The 26,541-nt window shown below is 38.4% G+C and overlaps 1 protein-coding gene across 1 annotated transcript in view; it reads right to left on the reverse strand.

Annotated features, from left to right (window-relative positions):
* SCLT1 (sodium channel and clathrin linker 1) overlaps positions 1-26,541 on the reverse strand; it is a 555,483-nt gene that overhangs the window by 112,588 nt on the left and 416,354 nt on the right. The window contains 1 exon segment of the mRNA XM_053703662.1: positions 25,841-25,986. Coding sequence (XP_053559637.1) covers positions 25,841-25,986 — 146 coding nt within the window.

Below are 26,541 nucleotides of genomic sequence, written 5' to 3' on the forward strand. Positions count from 1 at the left end.
TATTTAAAAAGATGGATAATCCCTTTATTACCCATTCCCCAATTTTGCATAACCAACACGGTTATATTAATATACTTTTTACCTCTGCGATTACCTTGTATCTAAGCCTCTGCAGACTGCCCCATTATTTCAGTTCTTTAGACAGACTTGCATTTTTGCCAATCAGTGCCATCTCATAAATAACACCACGGGCATTGCACACATAAACTAACACCCTCTAGCTGTGAAATCTGTTAAATGCATTGAAATAAGAGGCGGCCTTCAAGGGCTTAGAAATTAGCTTTTGAGCCTACCTAGGTGTAGCTTTCAACTAAGAACACCAAGAGAACAAAGCAAATGTGATGATAAAAGTGATTTGGAAAGTTTAAAATTGAATCATGAAACTTCAATTTTGACTAGACTGACCCATTAAAACTCCATGAAATTGCAGCTGATCTGGTAGAATGTGCAGTAATCCATTTAGGAGGAGACTGTCTCACCTCCAAGTAAGCTTTATGAATCAAAAGCTTCGACCAATAGGCTAACAAAACAGCAGTAGACTTTATACTCTTTCTAGAACCAGAAAAAAATGAACAAACAAGCTAGATGACTGTCTAAAATACTTAGCCTGAAAATAGAAATTCAAAACTCTGACCACATCCAAAATCTTAAGAAGCCTTTCCTTAGAATTCTTTGGATTAGGACAAAAAGAGGGAACAACAATCTCACGATTGATGATATTAGAAGAAACCACAAAAAAAAACTTACTTCTCAAAACTACCTTATCCTGATGAAACAAGATAAGCAGGCTCACAACTAAGGGCAGACAGTTAGAAACTCTTCTAGCAGAATAAATAGCCAAGAGAAACAAAAACTCCCAAGACAAAAGGTGAATATCAAAATTATGCATAGGTTCAAAAGAAGGAACCTTCTTGAGATTGAGGGGCCTATCTATCAAGCTCCGAAAGGAGCTTGACGGCCGTGTTTCTGGCAAGTCTTCAGACTTGCCAGAAACAGCAGTTATGAAGCAGTGGTCACAAAGACCGCTGCTCCATAACCTTGTCCGTCTGCTCTGAGCAGGCGGACAGGAATCGCAACATTTCATCCCAATCGAGCACGATTGGGTTGATTGACACCCCCTGCTGGTGGCCCATTGGCCGCGAGTCTGCAGGGGACGGCGTTGTTAAGTTATTTTTATGTCACTGACTATGTAATTTTTATGAATTTTATGTAATGATTATTTATGCCGTTACATAATTTATTTTGCCATCACCTGACTTTATACCATTGTTTATATATATATTCCCCATTTGGTTTTATCTTCACATTTGACAATCGATTTTAGACCATCCAAATCTTATCCAAGTTTGATGATTTCATTCAGATATCTTATTGCTTTCTATGCCCCAAATATACACCATCGGTAACACCGATTGGTTTTTGGCCAGTCAGTTCTTTATATTGGCACCCTTTGTAATAGTAAACATGTGCGCTATTTACCGCTCGTAATCGAAACCGGAAGTGATACTATAATCACATAACGAGACGGAAGCAAAACAAAAGAGCGAAACCGGAACTAGTATTGACGCGTGATACGCCCAAGGAACTTCCGGTTCTACCGAGCGATAGAAATAAAGGCAAAAACAAAGCATTAGGCTACTACTGATTGCAACCAATAATTAATCCCAAGTGATTTGAAAGGCTCTTATATAAATGAAAAGCTTTGTTCAGATTGGGAACTAAGATACGTATAATCCCTTCCGGGTCACAATAGAAGAATTGGCGCCAAAATACAGATAATTTTGATTGGATAACAACAGTTTTAAATAGAGCCACCATTATACACCATTTTATAGTCTTGAAAAAGGCCCAGATTAGGGCCGAAACGCGTTGGCAGAAATTGGTGAGCACTTTTCTTATTTACTTGTTTATTTATTAGCATTATTGCATTATTGCACTATGTTATATTTCTTTTACAGGTTTGATTAAGGGATTGAACCCAGGGTTTTACCGGATATCCCTTCACCTTATATCACATGAACACCTTGTATTGACTTATTGAGTACACACTAAAGGAGGATTATTATATTGGGATAATTTATTCACTTACTTTTCCACATTTCACCCATTTTTTCTTTTTGATCACTTATTTTTTATCACTTTTTTGATCACTTATTTTGATCACTGTTTCTTTGATCACTGTCACATCGATTTGACTTTTAGGGATTTTGCATTTTTTCTCACCGATTATTTGGAAATTTCACATTGTTCGCAGGAAATACCATTTCCCAAAACAGACAAACTCTTAGCCAATATATTATTTTATGACATTATTTTATGTATTTTGTGATATTATTTTATGTATTTTGTGAATTTATTGTACCATGGATCCATGATTTTAACATAATCTGTCATTTATTAAATTTGTATTAACCCTGTTTAAGCCAATAGAGTTTTTTATATTATGTACGTCACAGAGTGACTTTTTATATCTACTATTTATCAGATATTTATGATTAATAGGGTTTACACTCAGCTATATTTTGTTGATTTTATTTCCTCGGCCTCTGTTAGGCGCTCCTAGGTTTTCTAACATTTTTATTACTATTATCTAAGGGCCAGCTAGGTACCCTTTTCACCCAGGAGCCAGTAGGAACATTGTTTGAGCGCTGTGAGATATAACATTAATAAATGTATTAACCCCTAATCTGCCTCACTCCCGACTCAAAAACCCTATAATAAATTTTATTAACCCCTAATCTGCCCTCCCTAACATCGCCAACACCTAACTTCAAGTATTGACCCCTAATCTGCCGACCGGACCTCGCCGTTACTCTAATAAATGTATTAACCCCTAAAGCTAAGTCTAACCCTAACACTAACACCCCCCTAACTTAAATATAATTTAAATATAACGAAATAAAATAAATCTTATTAAATAAATTAATCCTATTTAAAACTAAATACTTACCTGTAAAATAAACCATAATATGGCTACAATATAAATAATAATTATATTGTAGCTATTTTAGGATTTATATTTATTTTACAGGCAACTTTGTATTTATTTTAACTAGGTACAATAGCTATTAATAGTTAATAACTATTTAATAGCTACCTAGTTAAAATAATTACAAAATTACCTGTAAAATAAATCCTAACCTAAGTTACAATTAAACCTAACACTACACTATCAATAAATTAATTAATTAAATAAACTATCTACAATTATCTACAATTAAATCAACTAAACTAAATTACAAAAACAAACAAACACTAAATTACAAAAACAAACACTAAATTACAAAAAATAAAAAAAGATTACAAGAATTTTAAACTAATTACACCTACTCTAAGCCCCCTAAAAAAACAAAGCCCCCCAAAATAAAAAAATGCCCTACCCTATTCTAAAATAAAAATTTAACAGCTCTTTTACCTTACCAGCCCTTAAAATGGCCGTTTGCGGGGCATGCCCCAAAGAAAACAGCTCTTTTGCATTTAAATAAACATACAATACCCCCCCAACATTACAACCCACCACCCACATACCCCTAATCTAACCCAAACCCCCCTTAAAAAACCTAACACTAAGCCCCTGAAGATCTTCCTACCTTATCTTCACCACGCCGGGTATCACTGATCCGTCCAGAAGAGGCTCCGAAGTCTTCCTCCTATCCGGCAAGAAGAGGTCCAGAAGAGGGTCAGAAGTCTTCATCCTATCCGGCAAGAAGAGGGCATCCAGACTGGTAGACATCTTCATCCAGGCGGCATCTTCTATCTTCTTCCATCTGGCGCGGAGCGGGACCATCTTGAAGCAGCCGACGCGGATCCATCCTCTTCTTCCGGCGACTCCCGACGAATGAAGGTTCCTTTAAGTGACGTCATCCAAGATTGCATCCCTCGAATTCCGATTGGCTGATAGGATTCTATCAGCCAATCAGAATTAAGGTAGGATTGAATCAGCCAATCAGATTCAAGTTCAATCAGATTGGCTGATCCAATCAGCCAATCAGATTGAGCTCGCATTCTATTGGCTGATCGGAACAGGGTATTGTAACAGATTGTAATGCAGTATTCTTACGGTTTTCTTGGTTTCTTGCAGTAGGTCTGTCTTTTGTTTTGTGACCTGGATCTAAAGGTAGATAATCACATGGCAACAACAAATTGCGATGTAGCACTTTGATTTTTCCTTTTCCAGTTTCTGGCTTAACTTCATAAACTGGGCTGTCTTTACATTTCCTTTTAAGAACAACATAGACAGTATCTTCCCAATAGGATCTTAATTTTCCCGGACCTCCTCTTTCTGTGAGGTTTCTTACAAGTACTCTACTACCGGGTATTAGTTCAGCTCCATAAATCTTCTTGTTATAGTGTGCTTTACCTCTTTCTGCACTTTTAGTAGCTGTTTCTGAAGCAACTTTGTAGGCCTCGTTCATTCTTTTTGTCCAGGTGTTCACATATTCAGAAGAGGTATGACATTTTTCAGTTACTGGAGTGTCAAACATGCTATCAATGGGTAATCTTGGAGATCTTCCAAAAAGAAGGAAGAAAGGAGAATATCCAGTAGCTTCACTCTGTGTACAATTATATGCATGTACTACCTTTGCAAGTGAATTTTTCCAATCTTTCTTTGATTCGGATGACAAAGTGCGAAGCATGGATAGAAGGGTGCGATTGAACCTTTCCACTTCTCCATTACCTTCTGGGTGGTATGGAGTTGTATGAGAGTTTTGGATGTGGCAGTGCTTGCCTAATGCCAAAAACAGTTTGTTTTCAAATTCTCTACCCATATCATGGTGAATCTTGGTAGGAAATCCAAATTTCAGGACAAAATCATTAAATATTTTGTCTTCAACAGTTCTTGCTGACTTGTTCCTGGTTGCATATGCTTGAACAAATCTTGTAAAATGGTCTATTACCACTAAGATATATTCATATCCACCTTTACATGTCTCAAGATGAAGGAAGTCAATGGAGACCATTTCGAAAGGATATGTTGTGGTAATATTACTCAAAGGAGCTCTAGTAGGCTTGTTTGGGCGTTTATCCTTTAAACAGGTACACTGTTGAGTAATGTAATGTTCGGTGTTCCTTTGTATATGTGGCCAAAAGAATCTATCTCTGATTAGATTTACAGTCCTCTCAACTCCTAAGTGTCCCATCTCTTCATGTAATTCTTTAAACACTAATTGATGGTACTTCTTTGGCAACACTGAGAACCTGATAGTGTTTTTCTTCTCATAATTCCTTCATTGTCAAGATAAAGTTTATGCCATTGTCTCAGGAGTATGAAAAATCAAAAGACTCACCTTGGTGCTCATGTTTTGATGGAAACTTGTTCTCTTGTTTATATTTCCATACTTTTCCAATCGCAGGGTCTTCCTTTTGTGCTGTTCTGATAGTCCCTTTGGGAATTTTGGCTACACTTTTTAATTCACCATTTTCTGTCATTGGAGTTGTATTATTTTTACATCTTTTCCCAATGAGATTTAACAATTTACTATGGTGTTTTGTGGTAACACCGTTCATTTTTGGTGGCAGTCCATTAGTAGAATTGTATAGTTGCTGGGCATGATGAGCAATGCAGTCTTGTATTCTTCGTGAAGTATTCAGCTTTAAACTTTCCTTTGCTGTGTTCCTTGCTATATGAGGACTCTTATATGATACTTCTTTGATATAGGGCAATGTATTACTCTGGGACACAGGTGTGCTGTAGGTTACTGTCTGTCCCTTGACAGCAACCCTCTCTCTTTTAACGGTTTCTGTTTTCTCACTCTGCATCCTTTTGTAAAATGTCCCGATTGACCACATTTGAAACAATGGTTACATGTGGTTTCCTGACCTGTGTTCTAACAACATTCAAAACCCTTTTGATTAGTCTCAGTATGGCTGTTGGCCCTTTAAATACAAGCTCCTGCTGTGCTGCTGAACTTTGCAAAAGTGTTTTCATTTCTAGCATTTCTTTTTGCATTTGCAGTATTACCTTTTCAAGATCCAGTTTAGTATTCTGAATTTGCTGAGTATTTTGGTTACTTACTTGTGGCTGCATCAATGGCATGGTGTCAGCGGATTTCTGAGAACAATGTAGATGACTGGACTTACACTCCATCATCATTGGTTTGCTGATTTGAGATTTATTTTGCTTTCTCTCTCTTTCAATCTCCATATTGGCAGCTTCATTAATTTTCTCTATGAGCAAATCATCTGAAGCAGAGGGGTCGTCTAAATATTGCTTTAGCTGAAACTTGATGTGATCACTTACCAGTCCAGTACCTACAGACCTTAAGAATTTCTTCTGTATTAATTCCATTCCAAAGTGTTCATCTGATTTTTCTCCTTGTGAAACAAACAAGAGACGATCTTTTAGTTCAATTGCTCTAAACAGAAAATTCTGAGGTGTTAATTTGGTATTTTATGAGTTGTTGATCAGTTGTTGGTACAAATCTGATGCATTCTCTTCCTTTTAGTGACTTTTCAGGATTCTTTTCAGTTGCACTAGAGTCAGCTCACTCTTCATTTCCAATATACCTCTAAGACTTAAACCAGGACTTATGGCCTTGACTACAGATTCCACAATCTCTATTTCAGAGTATCCTCTTTGTAGTCCCATGTCAATCTGGTGCATGAGGTTAGTATAGGACAATTTGTCTGTCTGTCCCTTCTCACCTATCTGACCAGCAATTTTAAAGTCCTTTCTTATTGCAACTTCCAGTAAGTTACTATAATGAGGTGTCTTAGCCATTAAAACAGGTTCTTTTCTTAAATGACTGTCCCTTGAATCTTGACTTTTAGTGCTGAGTTCTTTAATTTGATCCTCTACGATCTTAGTTGTTTCCTGAAATTTTTCCTGCATAATGCGGTACTGTTGCTTTAAATATTCCAACTGTTGTTGTTCCTGTTGGGGGTCTTTGTCACTATCACTTACTGCTTCAGCATCCTTTCTCTTCCCTAATTCAGAGATGAATTTCCTAGTTGTCTGTAGAAATTGCATAACAGCCTCTTCACTCTCACTCTCTACCAGTTCATCCATCATATTGTCAATTATCCTCATGTAATGGCGCCGGTTTTTGCCTTTCGCCATACTCTCTTCTGACGCTTTAATAACCTGGCAGGTTTCAATCAGTTCACTGACTGTCATCTGTGTTAACGATCTGCTGATTTCATCTTGTAACCTCTCCATATCCATTTTTGCAGCTTTTGGTATCAACGGGGTTAATTTAGTATATATCCTCCTTTGCCTAATTCCTCGTTTCTATTCCCCTCAGCAGACAGGTTGTTTCTTCACCATACACTATTACAGGGATTGCACCAAGTTTCTTTCACTCACAGACTGCTATTTCTATATGCAGCATTCACTTCTGTGTCTTTTCTGTGTCATATTCACCCGGCCCCACGTTGGGCGCCAATTTTATTGCACTTCTGATGAATAAACTCCACAGTGCGATCGGGGTTGGGTGAAATTAGGGTGCTTTAATATGAACTGCAATAAAATGGAGGACACTCATCACTGAGGGAACAAGTGTGTAACTGAACACAATAATACAGTATATAAAGCATAACACAGGTACACTACAGAAATATTGTGATTAACATCCAAATGCAGAATCAACATGTGCTCTGTCTGCTGAGAACATCCTTCCCCAAAGCTGCACTAAGGAAGATGCCACATGTCCTATAATCACACTGCATTTATTTTCACTTGTCACTGGAACATTAGCTAAACCAGTTTAATCTATTACATTCCCAGTTATGCTTATCAGTATCATCTCCCTTACCTGCAATAAAATGGAGGACAATCATCACTGAGGGAACAAGTGTGTAACTGAAAGAAGGTTCCCCTCAGAAACAAGTAACTAAGTTTCCCTTCCCACTTACAGTGCAGCAGGTGCTCTGGTAAATGTGTCCTCTCTCTACAAACAGGAGTTTAGCTTAGAGTGTCAATTAGAGATGGGAAGTTCGGTTCTTCTGGGTGAATCGGTTCATTTTGGACAGTTCGATTAACTGAACCGGTTCATGAACCGATTCACCAGTTCACCTACTGAACATGAGATAGAGGCTCTACCTCATGTTCAGTAGGTGAACTGTAGAGCCGCAGATTCGTTCCTGAATCATGAGTCACTGACTGTGTGAGTTGTTCATGACTCATGATTCAGTGTCTAACAGTTCAGCTCCTCCTGAGTCCTCACAGCCAGGCAGCGTTGTCTCCTTCACAGATACATACAACACAGTACATAGAACAGAGCATGATGTATACTCTGTTCTGTGTACTGTGTTGTATGTATTTTCCTAAGATATGCATATCTACTCTGTATAGCTTATAAATAAATATAAGGGTGAGACCTGCTGCTTCTCTAAGGGTTAATTTAAGGTGCAGTTTGGGGTATATTTGAATCAGTGTACTGTTAACTGACTCCTTTGCAATGAATCGTTCAGTTAACAGTACACTTTTTCAAATATACCTCTAACTGCACCTTAAATTAACCCTTACAGAAGCAGCAGGTCTCAACCTTATATTTATTTATAAGCCATACAGAGTTTTGGTTTATAAATATAAGGTTGAGACCTGCTACTTTTGTAAGGGTTAATTTAGGTGCAGTTAGGGGTATCTTTGAATCAGTGTACTGTTAACTGAATGATTCATTGCAAAGGAGTTAACAGTACACTGATTCGTTTGCAAACAGTTCACTTCTTGAATCAGTAACAGTACTGGAAATATGATCCTAGAGTGAGGCTGTCTGATTCATTGCAAAGGAGGAGTTAGCAGAAGCAGTACACACTCTAGAATCGTATTACCAGTGCTGCTGCAGACTCAGGAAGTGAACTGTTTGAAACAAATCAGTTCAGTCTGGTGAACTGATTCATACAGTTCACTGAAAAGATCCAGTTCAAATGAATGATTCGTTCATGAACTGGACATCACTAGTGTCAATGTGTCCTCACTAAGAGAATCTTAACATGTTATTAGAATATTATTTTGGGGATGTCTATTTTTACATTCATTACATGAGCCCTGTTCTAATGAAAGGGACTTAACACAAATCTGAATTTAAAATATACACTGGACTACTAGACTTGAGGAAGAAAAGCTCCTTAACCCCAGACACTATACAGGGAGTGCAGAATTATTAGGCAAGTTGTATTTTTGAGGATTAATTTTATTATTGAACAACAACCATGTTCTCAATGAACCCAAAAAACTCATTAATATCAAAGCTGAATAGTTTTGGAAGTAGTTTTTAGTTTGTTTTTAGTTATAGCTATTTTAGGGGGATATCTGTGTGTGCAGGTGACTATTACTGTGCATAATTATTAGGCAACTTAACAAAAAACAAATATATACCCATTTCAATTATTTATTTTTACCAGTGAAACCAATATAACATCTCAACATTCACAAATATACATTTCTGACATTCAAAAACAAAACAAAAACAAATCAGTGACCAATATAGCCACCTTTCTTTGCAAGGACACTCAAAAGCCTGCCATCCATGGATTCTGTCAGTGTTTTGATCTGTTCACCATCAACATTGCGTGCAGCAGCAACCACAGCCTCCCAGACACTGTTCAGAGAGGTGTACTGTTTTCCCTCCTTGTAAATCTCACATTTGATGATGGACCACAGGTTCTCAATGGGGTTCAGATCAGGTGAACAAGGAGGCCATGTCATTAGATTTTCTTCTTTTATACCCTTTCTTGCCAGCCACACTGTGGAGTACTTGGACGCGTGTGATGGAGCATTGTCCTGCATGAAAATCATGTTTTTCTTGAAGGATGCAGACTTCTTCCTGTACCACTGCTTGAAGAAGGTGTCTTCCAGAAACTGGCAGTAGGACTGGGAGTTGAGCTTGACTCCATCCTCAACCCGAAAAGGCCCCACAAGCTCATCTTTGATGATACCAGCCCAAACCAGTACTCCACCTCCACCTTGCTGGCGTCTGAGTCGGACTGGAGCTCTCTGCCCTTTACCAATCCAGCCACGGGCCCATCCATCTGGCCCATCAAGACTCACTCTCATTTCATCAGTCCATAAAACCTTAGAAAAATCAGTCTTGAGATATTTCTTGGCCCAGTCTTGACGTTTCAGCTTGTGTGTCTTGTTCAGTGGTGGTCGTCTTTCAGCCTTTCTTACCTTGGCCATGTCTCTGAGTATTGCACACCTTGTGCTTTTGGGCACTCCAGTGATGTTGCAGCTCTGAAATATGGCCAAACTGGTGGCAAGTGGCATCTTGGCAGCTGCACGCTTGACTTTTCTCAGTTCATGGGCAGTTATTTTGCGCCTTGGTTTTTCCACACGCTTCTTGCGACCCTGTTGACTATTTTGAATGAAACGCTTGATTGTTCGATGATCACGCTTCAGAAGCTTTGCAATTTTAAGAGTGCTGCATCCCTCTGCAAGATATCTCACTATTTTTGACTTTTCTGAGCCTGTCAAGTCCTTCTTTTGACCCATTTTGCCAAAGGAAAGGAAGTTGCCTAATAATTATGCACACCTGATATAGGGTGTTGATGTCATTAGACCACACCCCTTCTCATTACAGAGATGCACATCACCTAATATGCTTAATTGGTAGTAGGCTTTCAAGCCTATACAGCTTGGAGTAAGACAACATGCATAAAGAGGATGATGTGGTCAAAATACTCATTTGCCTAATAATTCTGCACTCCCTGTAGAATTAATGGAAATCCAAACCACAACCAAATAAACTCTCTCTCTGTAAAGAAAGAGATAAAAGTCTGTCAGCAGAAAAGATTCTAATTATAATACTATACTAAATACATACTCTAGCATTAATGAGAGACAACAAAAGAAACCATTTGCATATCTAAACAACATAAGAGGTTTAAAAAAAATCTAACTGGCAGAATCAAAAGAAAACTATCTTCAGAAAGAAGAACATATAGCCAGAGTAAAAATGGCCCCAAACATTTTGGGACTAGCTACCAAAAGCTCAATAATAGAAGCCTTGAGAAGAAATAAAATGAATACCTGATTTAGTCCAATTTCTGGATATAATGTCAGAATAAGGAACAAGAAACACACCAAGGGATTAAACTGTATATAACCTCATCTACTTTAGGATCTTGTAAAATTTAAAGTAGGTAAGAAAGCAAAAATATCCCTTAAAAAGAGAAATAATATGCCAACAAAAAATTAAATAAAAATGCAATAAAAGGATGTCAGTAAAATAATCAGAGTAAGACTCTTGATCAACAAAGAAATAACATCTCTCAGAAGCCGGGTCCTTAAATTCTTGGTGCAAATTGGCAGCTATGTAAGTACTTGCTTCACTTACATTCTCTGTCTAGGTGTTTCTTAGTGTTCTCCTGGGTGTTATTATTGCTGTATGCTGGACTGATATACTGTTTCTGACCTCTGCTTGTCTGACCACTCTGCCTGTTAACCCCTAAACTGCTGGATTGATATACTGCTGCTGAACTCTGCTAGTCTGACCATTCTGCCTGTTAACCCCTAAACTACTGGATTGATATACTCCTGCTGAACTCTGCTTGTCTGACCATTCTGCCTGTTAACCCCTAAACTGCTGGATTGATATACTGCTGCTGAAACTCTGCTTGTCTGACCACTTTGCCTGTTTACTCCTAAACTGCTGGATTGATATTCTATTGCTGAACCCTGCCTGTCTGACTACTCTGTTTGATTAACCCCTATTGCTCTGGATTGCCTCTCTGTTGCCAAACCCTGCCTGCCTGACCATCCTAGTGGTTTATTTCTTGACTGCTTTACTATTGCCAAACCCTGCCTGCCTGACCATCCTAGTGGTTTACCGCTGTACTGCTTTGCCGTTGCCAAACCCTGCCTGCCTGACCATTCTAGTTGATTACCTTTAAACTGCCTTTCTCTGATTCCCTGCCTGTTGCCGCCGAAGACTATCCTGCCAGTTGTGAGTACCGCTTACCTTATCCTGCAAACTTTCTCTGCTCTGGGATATTCCCTACTGGCCGAGTTCGGTCTGATAGAGGAATTTCCTGCAAGCATTACATAAACTAATAATAAAGTTAAATGCAGAAAACAAAGCTAAGGAGACACACCTCATGAAAAAACTCTTAAAAAAAAAATTAAAATTTGAGAAATCACTTATAAAAGACAAGAGTATCTTGCATCCAGACAGCACACATGTAAAGGGATGCACCCGCCAAACTTATGTAATATAGAATAGAAAACAGAGGCAAAAAGTATGCACACTATAACGGTGACGCACGCAGACCCGTGTGAAAGAACAAGCATGCATCAAAATATGCGTATGAAAATGCTGAAGCGTGAATAAAAATAAACATATTACCACTTTAAAAGGGGAAATATCAAATAATAATATATAAAGTGAGAACCTAAATGGCTTATTGAGTGCCAAGTAAATAGAAATAAAAATATAGTAGTTACCCAAAGGCACTCTGCTACTGGAGGAAACCAGTAGGAAGTCAAGACCAGTGCTAAAACATAATAGCAGAGGAACTGTAATAGGAGTATATCGATGAACCAACAGACAGAGGCAAAGGACAAGTCCCTGCAACCCCATTGCAAGGCTTTTGACTAAATCCCCACTGGTGAAATATATGTCACTTTCAATACTCCAAACATATCCCTCTGACATACACTGTACTCTGAGGGGAAATGGGCCTCAACTCACTGAAGAATCAAATGCACATCTACATTCTTCAACCACCTTCAGCCCAGGCAAAGACAAGACTGAGGTACCTGTGAGGTGGGAGGGGTTTTATAGAGTTCTTGAGGTTTGGGAATCTTTGCCTCCTCCTAGTGGTATTGAAGAGTAGTTTTCAGGTGTAATAGATTGTGGACTCTCACCACCTGTATGAAATAAATGAAGCGTTTAGTCTCCAAACCAAGGGACATTATACACTAGATTTTTCATTGCATAAATGTTTTGTAGATGATCCATTTATATAGCCAACACAGTTTTTTTTAAAAAATGGATAGTTTTGCTTATTACCAAGCCCCAAAGTCTTAGGAGAATACCGACGTATACACGTTTGTGTAAAGGGTCTTTTCATATGCAGAGGAAGGGGAGGGGGAGTGTCTGCTATTTCCTACTTGCAGTGGGTTTTCCAGTAACCATATAAACAGAGCTAAACTGGAAGCTTCTAAGTACGTTTTTCAATGGTTTTATACTGGATTTTTATATCAGTATCTGCGCATATTATTCTTTATAGTAGTGTCTATTATATGCAGTTATATGAAAATTGGTGTATACTGTCCCTTTAAAATCCTGATTGAAAACGGACCCTGAGGGAGAAGGTCTTGACGCAGAGGAAGAGTCCATGGTGCACAACTGGACAGGAACCTTAGAATCCTGAACCCCTAAAGTACATAACACTTCTCTTAAAAGAGAACAAAGGTGTTTACGCTTAAATAAAAAAAGAGGAATTTTCAGTTTCCTGATCAGAGACTGCATCCTGATCATCTGATCACTTAAAGGGACATGAAACCCAAATGTTTTCTTTAAGGTTCAGAAAGAGCATACAATTTTAAACAACTTTCCAATGTACTGCTATTATTTAATTTGCTTCCTTCTCTTGTTATCCTTTGCTGAAAGGTAAATCTAGGAAAGCTCAGGAACATCAAAGAACCTAGGTTCTAGCTGCTGATTGGTGGCTGCATATATATATATATATATACGGCTTGTCATTGGCTCACCCGTATGCTCAGTTAGAAACCAGTAGAGCATTGCTGCTCTTTCAACAATTGATATCAATAAAATGAAACAAATTTCATAATAGAAGTAAACTGGAAAGATGTTTAAAATTGTATGTTCTACCTAAATCATGAAAGAAAATGTTTGGGTTTCATGTCCCTTTAACCCTCAGAGGATAAATCAGATGAACCAGGACCTGAAACATTTAGCTTAACAGACTTAGACTTTCTCAAATCACAGAATGAACAGGGAGGGAGAACAAGACAGGAGGACCTAAACAGAAGGCACCATGACTTGAAGAACCTTTCTCCCAAAAGAGGCCTCAGCCGAGGCAAAAGCATCAAATTTGTAGAATTTGGAAAAGGTATGCAAAAAGGACCATGTTGCTACCTTGCAAATCTGTTCCACAGAAGCTTCATTTTGAGGAGACAGCCCTAGTGGAATGAGCCGTAATTCTCTCAGGAGGCTGCTGTCCAGCAGTCTCATAAGCAAAACAAATCATACTTCTTAACCAGGGGGAAAGAGTAGTAGAAGTGGCCTTCTGACCCTTACGCTTTCCAGAAAAAAACAACATACAGGGCAGAAGATTGCCAAAAATCTTTAGTAGCTTGTAGGTAAAATTTTAGAACACGCACAACATACAAGTTATGCAAAAGATGTTCCTTATGAGAAGAAGGATTAGGACAAAAAGGAGGAAGAACAATTTCCTGATTAATTTTTCGATCCAACACCACCTTAGGGAGAAACCCCAATTTAGTACGATGGACCGTGTTATCTGCATTAAAAAGCTCAGAAACTCTGCAAGCGGAAGAAATAGCAAGGAGAAACAGAACCATCCAAGATCAGAACTTTATATCAACAATATGCATTGTCTCAAAGGGAGTCTGCCACAAAACTATAAGAACTAGGTTAAGACTCCAAGAAGGAGCAACAGGTTTAAACACAGCAAACAACTTGGGAACAAAATTCCCTGAAGAGAAATGCTTGGTTAGCATTCTTTGCCCAGACTAATTGTAGAGGCAGAAAATGCTTAAAATATAACTTTTATTTGAACTTTTAAATGATGAGTGAACACAACAAATTAAAATACCTATCATGAGCAATTGTGATGTATGAATATCTGTGTGTCCCTGGCTTATTATAGGCTATTTGGCCTTCTCCTATTGTTAATGTATCAGGTGACACTGTAGTGTTTGTAAAACCTTCTTCTATATACAGAATTGCCTCTTTGTTTGTGAGTTAGAAAGATCTGTAGAACCTCTATCTCAGTCTCCTCTGAGTGATATCTATTTTTGGGTAGTACTGGATTTATACCATACTTTCCCCAATTCTATGTATATTTGATGTAACCTTCAGTTATAACCTGTCGTATTTATACATGAATTGGTTACTTATGTGTGTTATGTGGTTGGCATCCATGTTGGTATTATATATTTTAAGTTAGATTTGCTATTGGCGCTTTGCCCCAATGTGTGTACTAGTGTCCCCAGTGTTATTGAATCCACAAAATATTATATACGATTATCAAAAAGTTTACATCCAAATTGATGCTCTACATAAGTTGCTTGTATATAATGTTGTTACATAACTTGTGTTCATTAATTACGCTAGTATTGTGATTCACTAGTGCTCCCAGTTTTGCATCAAAGTTCACATAAATGCTCACATAAAATAACATTTTGTATGTATGTATCATCACCGCTCGAATATACAATTTTTGCAATAGCTGCTTTGGGAAGGCCAAAAGCATTTATATGAACTTTGATGCAATACTGGGAGCGCTGGTGAATCACAATACTAGCGTAATTAATTAACACAAGTTGTGTAACAACATTATATACAAGCAACTTATGTAGAGCATCAAATTGGATGTAAACTATCTAGCAACAGTATATATAATTGTGTGGATCAATAACATGGGGGATACTAGTACACGCATTGGGGCAAAGAGCCAATAACAAATCTAACTTAAAATATACAATACCAGCGTAGATGCTAATCAGTACTAACTAATACAATATTGTAAACGCTAATAGTGGATAACACCAAACACCAAACATATCTATTATGCCAAAAGCATTTATGTGAACTTTGATGCAATACTGGGAGCACTGGTGAATCACAATACTAGCGTAATTAATGAACACAAGTTATGTAACAACATTATATACAAGCAACTTATGTAGAGCATCAATTTGGATGTAAACTTTTTGATAATCGTATATAATATTTTGTGGATTCAGTAACACTGGGGACACTAGTACACACATTGGGGCAAAGCGCCAATAGCAAATCTAACTTAAAATATATAATACCAACGTGGACGCCAACCACATAACACACATAAGTAACCAATTCATGTATAAATACGACAATTTATAACTGAAGGTTACATCAAATATCCATAGAATTGGGGAAAGTATGGTATAAATCCAGTACTACCCAAAAATAGATATCACTGAGAGGAGACTGAGATAGAGGTTCTACAGATCTTTCTAACTCACAAACAAAGAGGCAATTCTGTATATAGAAGAAGGTTTTACAAACACTACAGTGTCACCTGATACATTAACAATAGGAGAAGGCCAAATAGCCTATAATAAGCCAGGGACACGCAGATATTCATACATCACAATTGCTCATTATAGGGATTTTAATTTGTTGTGTTTACCCATCTTTTAAAAGTTCAAATAAAAGTTATATTTTAAGCATTTTCTGCCTCTACAATTAGTCTGGGCAAAGAGTGCTAACCATGCATTTCTCTTCAGGGAATTTTGTTCCCAAGTTGTTTGCTGTGTTTAAACCTGTTGCTCCTTCTTGGAGTCTTAACCTAGTTCTTATAGTTTTGTGGCAGACTCCCTTTGAGACAATGCATATTGTTGATATAATTTAGTTATTTGCATGTTCAATTTAAATGATAGCACCACTTCTCCATTAGAAAACTGAAATTGATACAGATATATAAAGTATCTTATAAATTAAATAACAGAGGAGATTGCCTTTATAGTGCCCTTGTCACTTTGTGTGTATATAAGGTTTAACCAGGTCCTGAACAAAAGCTTGAACATCTAGTAAATCTGCCAGACATTTGTGCAAAAACCTTTCTCCAGGCCATCCAGAAGAAACAATAAAATTCAGGGAATCCTCACCTGACTCCAGGAAAAACCTTTAGCTTCAAACCAAAAAAGGTATTTACACCATATCTTATGGTAAATCCTGCGAGTAACAGGTTTACGAGCCTGAAGCATAGTATCAATGACCACTTCCGAAAAACTACGTCTAGACAGTACTAGGCATTCAATCCCCAAGCAGTCAGCTTCAGAGAATCTAGATTTGGATGGAGGAATACACCCTGAATTAGAAGGTCCTTCCTCAGAGGTAACCTCCAAGGTCGAAGAGATGACATCTTCACCAGATCCGCAAACCAGATCCTGCTAGGCCAGGCAGGAGCTATTAGAGTCTCCTGCTTGATATGAGCAATGACTTGTGGAAGGAGAGCAAACAGAGGAAATGGGTATGCTAGACCGAAATCCAATCCATCAGAGCAGCCTGAGGATCTCTTGACCTTGAACCGTACTTTGGAAGCTTGGCATTTTGACGAGACGCCATTAGATCCAACTCCAGAACCCCCCACCTGAGGGTTTTCCTTGAGAACACGTCTGGATGGAGAGCCCACTCCCGGGATGAAAAGTCTGTCAGTTCAGAAAATCTGCCTCTCAATTGTGCAATCTTGGAATGTGGATGACAGATAGGAGACAATCGTGAGCTTCCGCCCACTGCAGAATGCGAGTAACCTTCTTCATGGCCAAGTTCCTCCCTGGTGGTTGATGTAAGCCACTGAGGTGATGTTGTCCGACTGGAATCTGATAAACGGGACTAAAGATAATTGAGGCCAAGCTGTCAAGGCATTGAAGATTGCTTTCAACTAAAAGCGGATCTCAGAATTTGGTGTACTGTCATTTTTTTTTTTTTTTTTTTTTATAATAATATGTACTTTAATTACTTACAGCATGAAAACACAAAGTAGTTTTATTCAAGAAAGGAGCATCCATTTAATACAACTCCAAGAATTTTTGCCAGAGAATGAAGGCTCCCAGTATATTTGATTAAAATTATTATTTTACAAAATGATTTCCACTACAAATAAATTCTACTCTTTAAAAAGCTATTTGTCTAACGGAAATCTTAATCACTTCAAATGAAACATCACATAACTTAGCCACTGAAGGTTAAAAATAAATCAAAGTAACCAGATTTTTCTTCTTCCCAGAATCCATAGGCAGCTGTATACTGTGGATCATAAGGAGTAGTGTGCTGCCTAAGGGTGCTGGCAAATATTGCTGCAGATTTGCTTACTAGTAAAAATATGTTTTAAAGAAGCTTAGCAACAGCATTATAAGCATGTGATAAAATATTCCAAATGGATCCAGTACTCCCAACAGACAATAAAACCAGTATAGATAAAAGTATAGCACATGATGCATAATAGGCACTTCCTGTATGTGTAGAACAAAAAAAAAAAAAAATTATTTAATTTTGTTGCTATACATCCAATGAGTGCATATTTTTGTGCATCTATATATACAGCATAGCTATTTTTTTCTTTTTGTTTATTGGTCTGTGCAACTTTGTGTCTGTGTGTGTATCTGAGTCTTTCTATATGAGTGTCTGGGAGGTTTTTTGTGTCTTTGAATGTGTGTGTCTCAGGTTTTTTGAGTGTCTGTGAGTATTTCTGAGTGTCTGTTAATGATGTTTGTGTGTGTGTCTGTGAGTGCCTTTGAATGTTTTTGTTTGTGTGTGCCTGAGTCTTTCTGCAGACTTTTTTTTTTTTTTTTTTATTGAGGTAAAGTTTGGTATACAAATAAGATATGTAAAACATTCCATAATTGCCATCACAAGTAACATAGTGCAAGGTTCATCATATAGTAGGAATGCTGCAAAGTGTTAACAGTAATATAAACTGGTATAACAACAAAGTAAATATGGTTAGAAAAATAGAAAAGTTTTGTAAGAACACGATACAGTCTTGCCTGTGATGATTTAAGCCTCTCCTCTTGTAAAAAGGGCCACTCTTGGACCCCTGACTAGGTGTGAGTTTTACCATGGTAGGGGGCTACAAACTATGTAGGAGATCACTCATGGATCCTATGCTATTTACCTCAGTTTTATTTATTTTTTTAAAGTTATAGTAATTTTATATTACTACATATTTAAACGGGAAACAATCAAACTATCCTGCTAAATTAGAAAAAAAAGAAGGATAAATGTTGAATTCAGTTATGTAGCAGGGCATACTTATAGAGAGTTTGGGGGGGTGCTGTATAGGTTAGAGAAACCGCTTATTTAGTCCTCCTATTACAGGAGGCACATTAAGTAAAAAAGGGAGGGGGGGGGGGGGGGAGGAGGTGGTAATTCAAGTTTAATGATCTAGGTAGGAGAGTCGTGAGTGCATAAATTGTCAGCTGTTATATACAATAGTTAGCTGATTATATACTGGATTGTGATTGCACTCAATTTAAAAAGGTCTAAGGACTGAACTACACCAATTGTAATGGGTAACATGAGTCGCGGAGGGTATTATGGCTAGGAGATAGTAGGGCTTTGGCAGGTCCAGCCCGCGCTAGGTATCTAAGGGGCATTTTGATACAAGACTGCATGTCCCATTTTAGTACCTATAGGACTAGAAAATGAGCTGTGGTGCCAATATTTATTCGATTGAATCCTCCTGCTAAGGGATGCTTATTATGTGGGGTGGGGGGGTAGGAGGTAATGAGTTGCATGTGTTAAGCAGATAAGATGTCTGACTGTCATCCGTGTACACCAAATATTTATACATGTAAGAGAGTTTGGTTAGGGCAGCTAATACAATATCAATAATCTTCTACTGCTGTTTGAATTAACATATCTATATAATAATATATTATAGAATAGCTGATAATAACATATATGTGAGGGAGAAAGGGTAATAATGTCATAGGTAGACCAAATAATTTGGGTAGGATATACACTGCATTATGCGCTATGCGGGGGTAAAAGCTGGTCTCTCTTAAATATGCTGAACGCCTCTATTACTTGAATGTGTGAAACATCAGATCCCCTTAGTCTAGCTATTTTAGCAGTAGTTCTACTCAGGGATTATTATCAATTTGAAATGCCAAAGTGTGTATATAGGATTCACATAGGGGGGACATAAAAGCATGACAAACCATCACTATTTAAGTCACACATATTTACATAAGCTAAAAAGGGTAGAGAATTAGTAAACAGATCTGCCACAGGACATGGGCCCTATGCCCTGCAGCAGTAGACATAAAGTTACAACAGACAGTTGAGTGGATTATATATTCTCTATGATATTACCCCCAGTATTCAGCAAATACATTACTACCCCTATCCCAGACTGTTCCCTCCATATATAGACCTTAACAACATCCATATGTATATATACATTTATGCCAATATACTATGGAGATAACTTAAAAGAGCTAGAGAATAACTCTATAGAAATGTGCTGTAATACTAGACTGACGATGTTAGGGTAAGACAAATAGGTCAGATACAATGAGTAATGGTGGGAGAGCAACAGGCTCAGCCAACATGTAAACACATATATATAACTGTAATATGAACAATATACTCCTCCTTTGATGTTAGTCTTATGATGTCTTAAACGTTAAGACTTAAAAGTTCGGCAGAGGCTCTGTATCTAACCCTTCTCATAATAATTTAATTTCACTAGTGGGTTCCCTATAAGTCTCTCATTTACAGAGCAGAGCGTTTTGAAGGAGTCAGAGTTTTATAGTAAATTACTGTTCTTAAGTTAGCCACCACCCGTGCCTGTGCAGAGAATGTACTTAACTGAAGGATCCTGCAATGGCAGGCGGCATATCGATTATATGCCTGGTGTCTGCATAAACACAAACAGCTCTCAACCGATGCCAGATTTGAGGCGAGGTAGTATAGAGAGTATCAGTATCAGAGCGCTGCATCTCCAACCAAGAACATTCCCCGTCTGTGTATATGTCGCTGTCACAGCTCGCCCAATACTGCTATCACGTAGCTGAGGTGAAGAGACCCAAAAATAGCTGCCACCCACGGAAGCTACGCAAATTATGTTGCGATGGAGGACCGGCGTCAGGATTTGATCTCCCGTGTAGCATGTCTGTTCAATAGCCGACCTGTAAACCTGATCCGCAGTAGTGTAGCTTCTGACCCTAGTATCGCAATCCAGCCAAACCTTACGGCAGTAGTTGTGAGTGTCTCTGTGTTTTGGCGGATCAACATGGCTGCACAAGACCTCGTGGCTCAGTACTGCAGCGCAGCTAATCTGAAAGGTGGCAGGATCAACAGACTTCAGAGCCAGGGCAACATGGCTATCAGCTGGCTGTGTGGGTTTGACCTCACCCGCATCTGTGTTAACGTAACACTCGTGTAGGACCTGCTCCAATCTATCAAAATGATCCTGCAGAAGCTGCTCCACTGCTAGCCTCCATACATCCCAGGCCCCCATCGTAGCTTGTCTTCCAGATCTCATATAGAGCTAAAAATAGCCATCTGAGGGTTCCCAATGATTCTGATAGTGCTGTGCTTGAGAATGTCCCCTTTTGATATAGAGAAGGTTACTGTAGATATCAATAAATATTACTTGTAGTAATTAAGAGCCAGGAGCTCTTCACATATGCGTCTGGTTTCTTTGCTAGTTGGCTCCGCCCCCCTTTCTGCAGACTTTTAACTATCCAACACAATTGAACCTCTTTTGGGTTCATATGTCTGTTTATCTGGCTCTGATACTAGCCAGTACCTCACTAGCCACTGACCTCACCGCACGTCACTAGCCCTGACACATTCCTTTAAATGCTGCTCTTAAGCCATGATCTGTTAAAGCTCATCAGCTGCTCAGTCATTGGGCAAGTGACTCACCACTACAATTCCATATAGCCGCAACCAGGGCAGGGTGCAGGTCCTGGGTTAAAATGACAGAGAAAAATGAGAGTAATTACACCCTAACAGTCAGCAGCTGTGTGCGTTCCGCGGTTTGACTCGGTGTACTGTCATTTTTAACATAGCCGACAACACTTTGCCACGGCTAACACCATGCTGCAGATACTTTATTAGAGATCTTTCTCTTGGATATAAAGCATAGACGGCAATGTGCACTAAGAAAGGGGAGATGTGTGTAGAGAGAAGACTCACAGTTGCACTCGCAAATAAATATAGGGAGATAAACCTGACAGACTAACGGTCAGAACCCTAACTGCGCAACAAGCAGCTTTCTCATCCAACAAACTGATAAACACACATCCCAATAAAAACGGAGTTCTTATAAAAAGAAAACCCCTTTTAAATACACAAAAAAAGAACTATACAGGGATAGAAGGGGGGAATAGTAAGTCAACAGGACACCCTGTCCCCACACATCATAAGTACTGGGCTAGACTGTTAATTACCCAGCAATGGAACAGAAAATCCCTGTCACTGTCAGAAGGCAGTTAGCTGCTCAGCTGCAATACATCTGAATAAGCTTGTGTGTGTGTATATATATATATATATATATATATATATATATATATATATATATATATATATATATATATATATATATATATATATATATATATATATAAAAATTGGGCCCAATTAGCCATTTTCCCTCCCCGGTGTCATGTGACTCAGGTGTGAATGGGGTGTGAATGGGGAGCAGCAAGTGTGTTAAATTTGGTGTTATCGCTCTCACACACTCTCATACTGGTCACTGGAAGTTCAACATGGAACCTCATTGCAAAGAACTCTCTGAGGATCTGAAAAAAAGAATTGTTGGTCTACATAAATATGGCCTAGGCTATAAGAAGATTGCCAATACCCTGAAACTGAGCTGCAGCATGGTGGGCAAGACCAACCAGCGGTTTCACAGGACAGATTCCACTCAGAACAGGCCTCGCCATGATCGACCAAAGAAGTTGAGTGCACATGCTCAGCGTCATATCCAGAGGTTGTCTTTGGGAAATAGACATATGAGTGCTGCCAGCATTGCTGCAGAGGTTGAAGGGGTAGGGGGTCAGCCTGTCAGTGCTCAGACCATATGCCGCACACTGCATCAAATTGGTATGCATGGCTGTCATCCCAGAAGGAAGCCTCTTCTAAAGATGATGCAAAAGAAAGCCCGCAAACAGTTTACTGAAGACAAGCAGACTAAGGACATTGATTACTGGAACCATGTCCTGTGGTCCGATGAGACCAAGATAAACTTATTTGGTTCAGATTGTGTCAAGCGTGTGTGGCGGCAACCAGGTGAGGAGTACAAAGCCAAGCAAGGCCAGATTGGCCTACCAGGATACCAGGAGATTTCCCGGTGGGCTGCAGTAGCTGGGGCTGGAAAACTACTATTTTAATGGATAATTAATAGATGCAATTGGGTTGTAGGGTGCCTATATAACAACAATCTGGCACTTTTATTTAATACAAACTAATATATTTTAACTCTGAAAAACATATTGGGGGAAGGAGTATCCTAGTAATCCCCATTGAGAAAAATGGGGCTTGCCCATTGTAATGACTCAACGGATAATAGGCCTGGTCTCCAAATTTTCCAGGGCTGCCTTTTATTCCCAGTCTGACCCTGAAGACAAGTGTGTCTTGCCTACAGTCAAGCATGGTGGTGGGAGTGTCATGGTCTGGGCCTGCATAAGTGCTGCCTACACTGAGGAGCTACAGTTCATTGAGGGAACCATGAATGCAAACATGTACTGTGACATACTGAAGCAGAGCATGATCCCCTCCCTTCGGAGACTGGGTCGCAGGGCAGTATTTAAACATGATAATGACCCCAAAGACACCTCCAAGACAACCACTGCCTTGCTAAAGAAGATGAGGGTAAAGGTGATGGACTGGCCAAGCATGTCTCCAGACCTAAACCCTATTGAGCATCTGTGCGGCATCCTCAAACGGAAGGTGGGGGAGCGCAAGGACTCTAACATCTACCAGCTCAGTGATGTTGTCATAGAGGTGTGGAAGAGGACTCCAGTGGCAACCTGTTAAGCTCTGGTGAACTCCATGCCCAAGAGGGTTAAGGCAGTGCTGGAAAATAATGGTGGCCACACAAAATATTGACACTTTGGGCCCAATTTGGACATTTCCACTTATGGGTGTACTCACTTTTGTTGCCAATGGTTTAGGCATTAATGGCTGTGTGCTGAGTTATTTTGAGGGGACAGCAAATTTACACTGTTATACAGGCTATAGAATCACTACTTTACATTGTAGCAAAGTGTCATTTCATCAGTGTTGTCACATGAAAAGATATAATAAAATATTTACAAAAATGTGAGGGGTGTACTCACTTTTGTGAGATACTGAATATGAATATACAAACCCCTTTAGAAGGTCACTTCAGGTCCCACTAGGCCCCTTGTCTCTTAGTCCATTCCATGGTATTTCTATCTGGAGCAATATATACTGTATGTAAAAAAGAACTTACCCTCCAGGGTCTTCTGCTGTTGAGCAGTTACAGCAGCTGCAGGTCTGGTAGCCTCATTCGACCGCCAACAGGGACCTGTAGAGAAAGAAAGAACAGAGTAACCAACCCTGGCTTTCTACAAAGGGGTAGCAATAATGTTAGAAATAAAGCAAGGACTACCTCACCCTTTTCTAGCTGCTAATAGCCAACATTACTCTTACTAAAGAGATTGACATGGACACAGCATAACCACAATCCTTGCTTGCAGGGAAAAGTACCCATAAAATGATTAAACATTTTCAGACAACATCTTCACACATCCTCCATTGACAAAGGCAAAGAGAATGACTGGGGATTATGGGTAAGGGAAGTTACACTTAACAGCTTTGCTGGGGTGCTTTTTGCCTCCTCCTGTTGGCCAGGAGTTGAATATCCCACTAGTAATTGGAATGATGTTGTGGACTCTCCATGCCATAGGAAAGAAAGCAGGAATCTAAGCTTAGGAGCCAGTAAAGATAGCAAGAGAATAAAAAAAAAATGGTAATAGAAGTAAATTATAAAGGTGCATACAATTGCATGCTCTATCTGAATCATGAAAGAAAAAAAATGGGTTTAATATCCCTTTAATATTAGTAGGAAAGTGCTCAGAGGATATAACTTCTGAGGGACTAGTATTCACAGAAGAGTGGACAGGATCAGTATGCTCTGTAATTAAAAAAAGATCAGCAGGCAGGTAATGAGGAAATCAAAAGCAAATAATGATTTAAGCATCATAATAGCAATAAATGCAGGATAAGCAAAGTAACCTTACACCCAAAAAAGCAGCTCTTGGAAGAAATGAAAATCTTACCCCCATACCAGAGGCTAACCAAGCAAAGGAGAGTTAAATATCCATATAGCAGCAGAAACAGTAGCTCTCTGATGGGAAACTGGACCTTAAAGTGTCAGTAAACCTCAAAAATAATGTTATATAATTCTGCACATAGTGCAGAATTATATAACATTATATTAGCGCAAACTTTATAAAACATAATATTCCCAGAAGATCACAGAAAGCGGGTCTGTAAAACAGCCGTTGTTTTAAAAAATTCTAAGGGAATATTATGTTTTATAAAATTTGTGCTAATATAATGTTATATAATTCTGCACTATGTGCAGAATTATATAACATTATTTTTGAGGTTTACTGTCCCTTTAAATTGGTCTTAGAATCCCTGTCAAAAAGAACATCAAGAGAACCTCCATTCTTCATCTTCCTCCTGCTGAGGCAAAGACAAGACTAGTTTCCAGTAAGGTGGGAGTGGTTTTAAGGGCTCTTAGAATTTTTTTTTAAATATTTGCCTCCTCCTAGTGATCATGAGTGTAATTCCCAGGAATAATTAATTGTGGACTCTTATGATCTTTATGAAAGAAATAAGTTCAGTATGTCATGCACATTATTACAATATTTATATTTTTAACTAAATTGGTTCAGTAATATATAAATATTACTGAACCAATATACTGAATATATAAATAAAACATTATCATATAAATACAACCAACCATGAAGCATTATGATTGAGAACTAGTAATAATAATCATTAAAAAGTAATTTCCACAGAAATAAAATAGCCGTAAACAGACTAGAAAAAAATATATATATTTAATCTATGAGCACCAGTGTTAATCTACCCAGTCATCTAATACAGCATGTACAGCACTTGACTTTCCGCAGCTATAATAGCTTACTCACTTAATCTCCAATTGTCTGATTTTATTTTGTGCAGCATGCAGGCTAATCTGGAGGTCATCTTTAGTACATTCTGCAATCAGACATCTCTGGTGCAGTTCGTCCAGTTTTCTGCAGTCTCTCTCATTTACCCCCGCTTCACGATACACCTGGAACAAATGATTCCATCATGTAGACAGTGTGTTACCATGAAGAACTGAACTGCTGTAATCGCTGGATAAGAAGATATTGTAGGTAAAAGAAGCAATTGCTTATAAAAGGTAAACAAACCAATGTCATTTTTTATTATGAAAAATATACAGCAGTTTGTAGCAAAATAGAGGAAACTAAAATACCAATAACAAACATATGTTTAACATTCAAACTAATAATCTACTGTGCACCAGAAATAAGGAAGCAAGATATATGGAAATGATAATCAAAATAACGTTAACCCCTTAAGGATCAGGCATTTCAGACAAAAACTTCCCCAAAAGACCAGAGCATTTTTAGCATTTTTGCCATCACTACATTTAAACAGAAATAGAGCCTTGTTTATATTTACCTATCAAAACTATGTATTTTTTTTAGTAGACAACCCAAAGTATTGATCTAGGTCCATTTTGGTATATTTCATGCCACCATTTCACCGCCAAATGCGATCAAATAAAAACAATTGTTTACTTTTTCACAATTTTAGGTTTCTCACTGAAATTATTATTAAC

This window comes from Bombina bombina, chromosome 2 (genome assembly GCF_027579735.1).
Source record: "Bombina bombina isolate aBomBom1 chromosome 2, aBomBom1.pri, whole genome shotgun sequence".
Classification (NCBI taxonomy): Eukaryota; Metazoa; Chordata; class Amphibia; order Anura; family Bombinatoridae; genus Bombina; species Bombina bombina.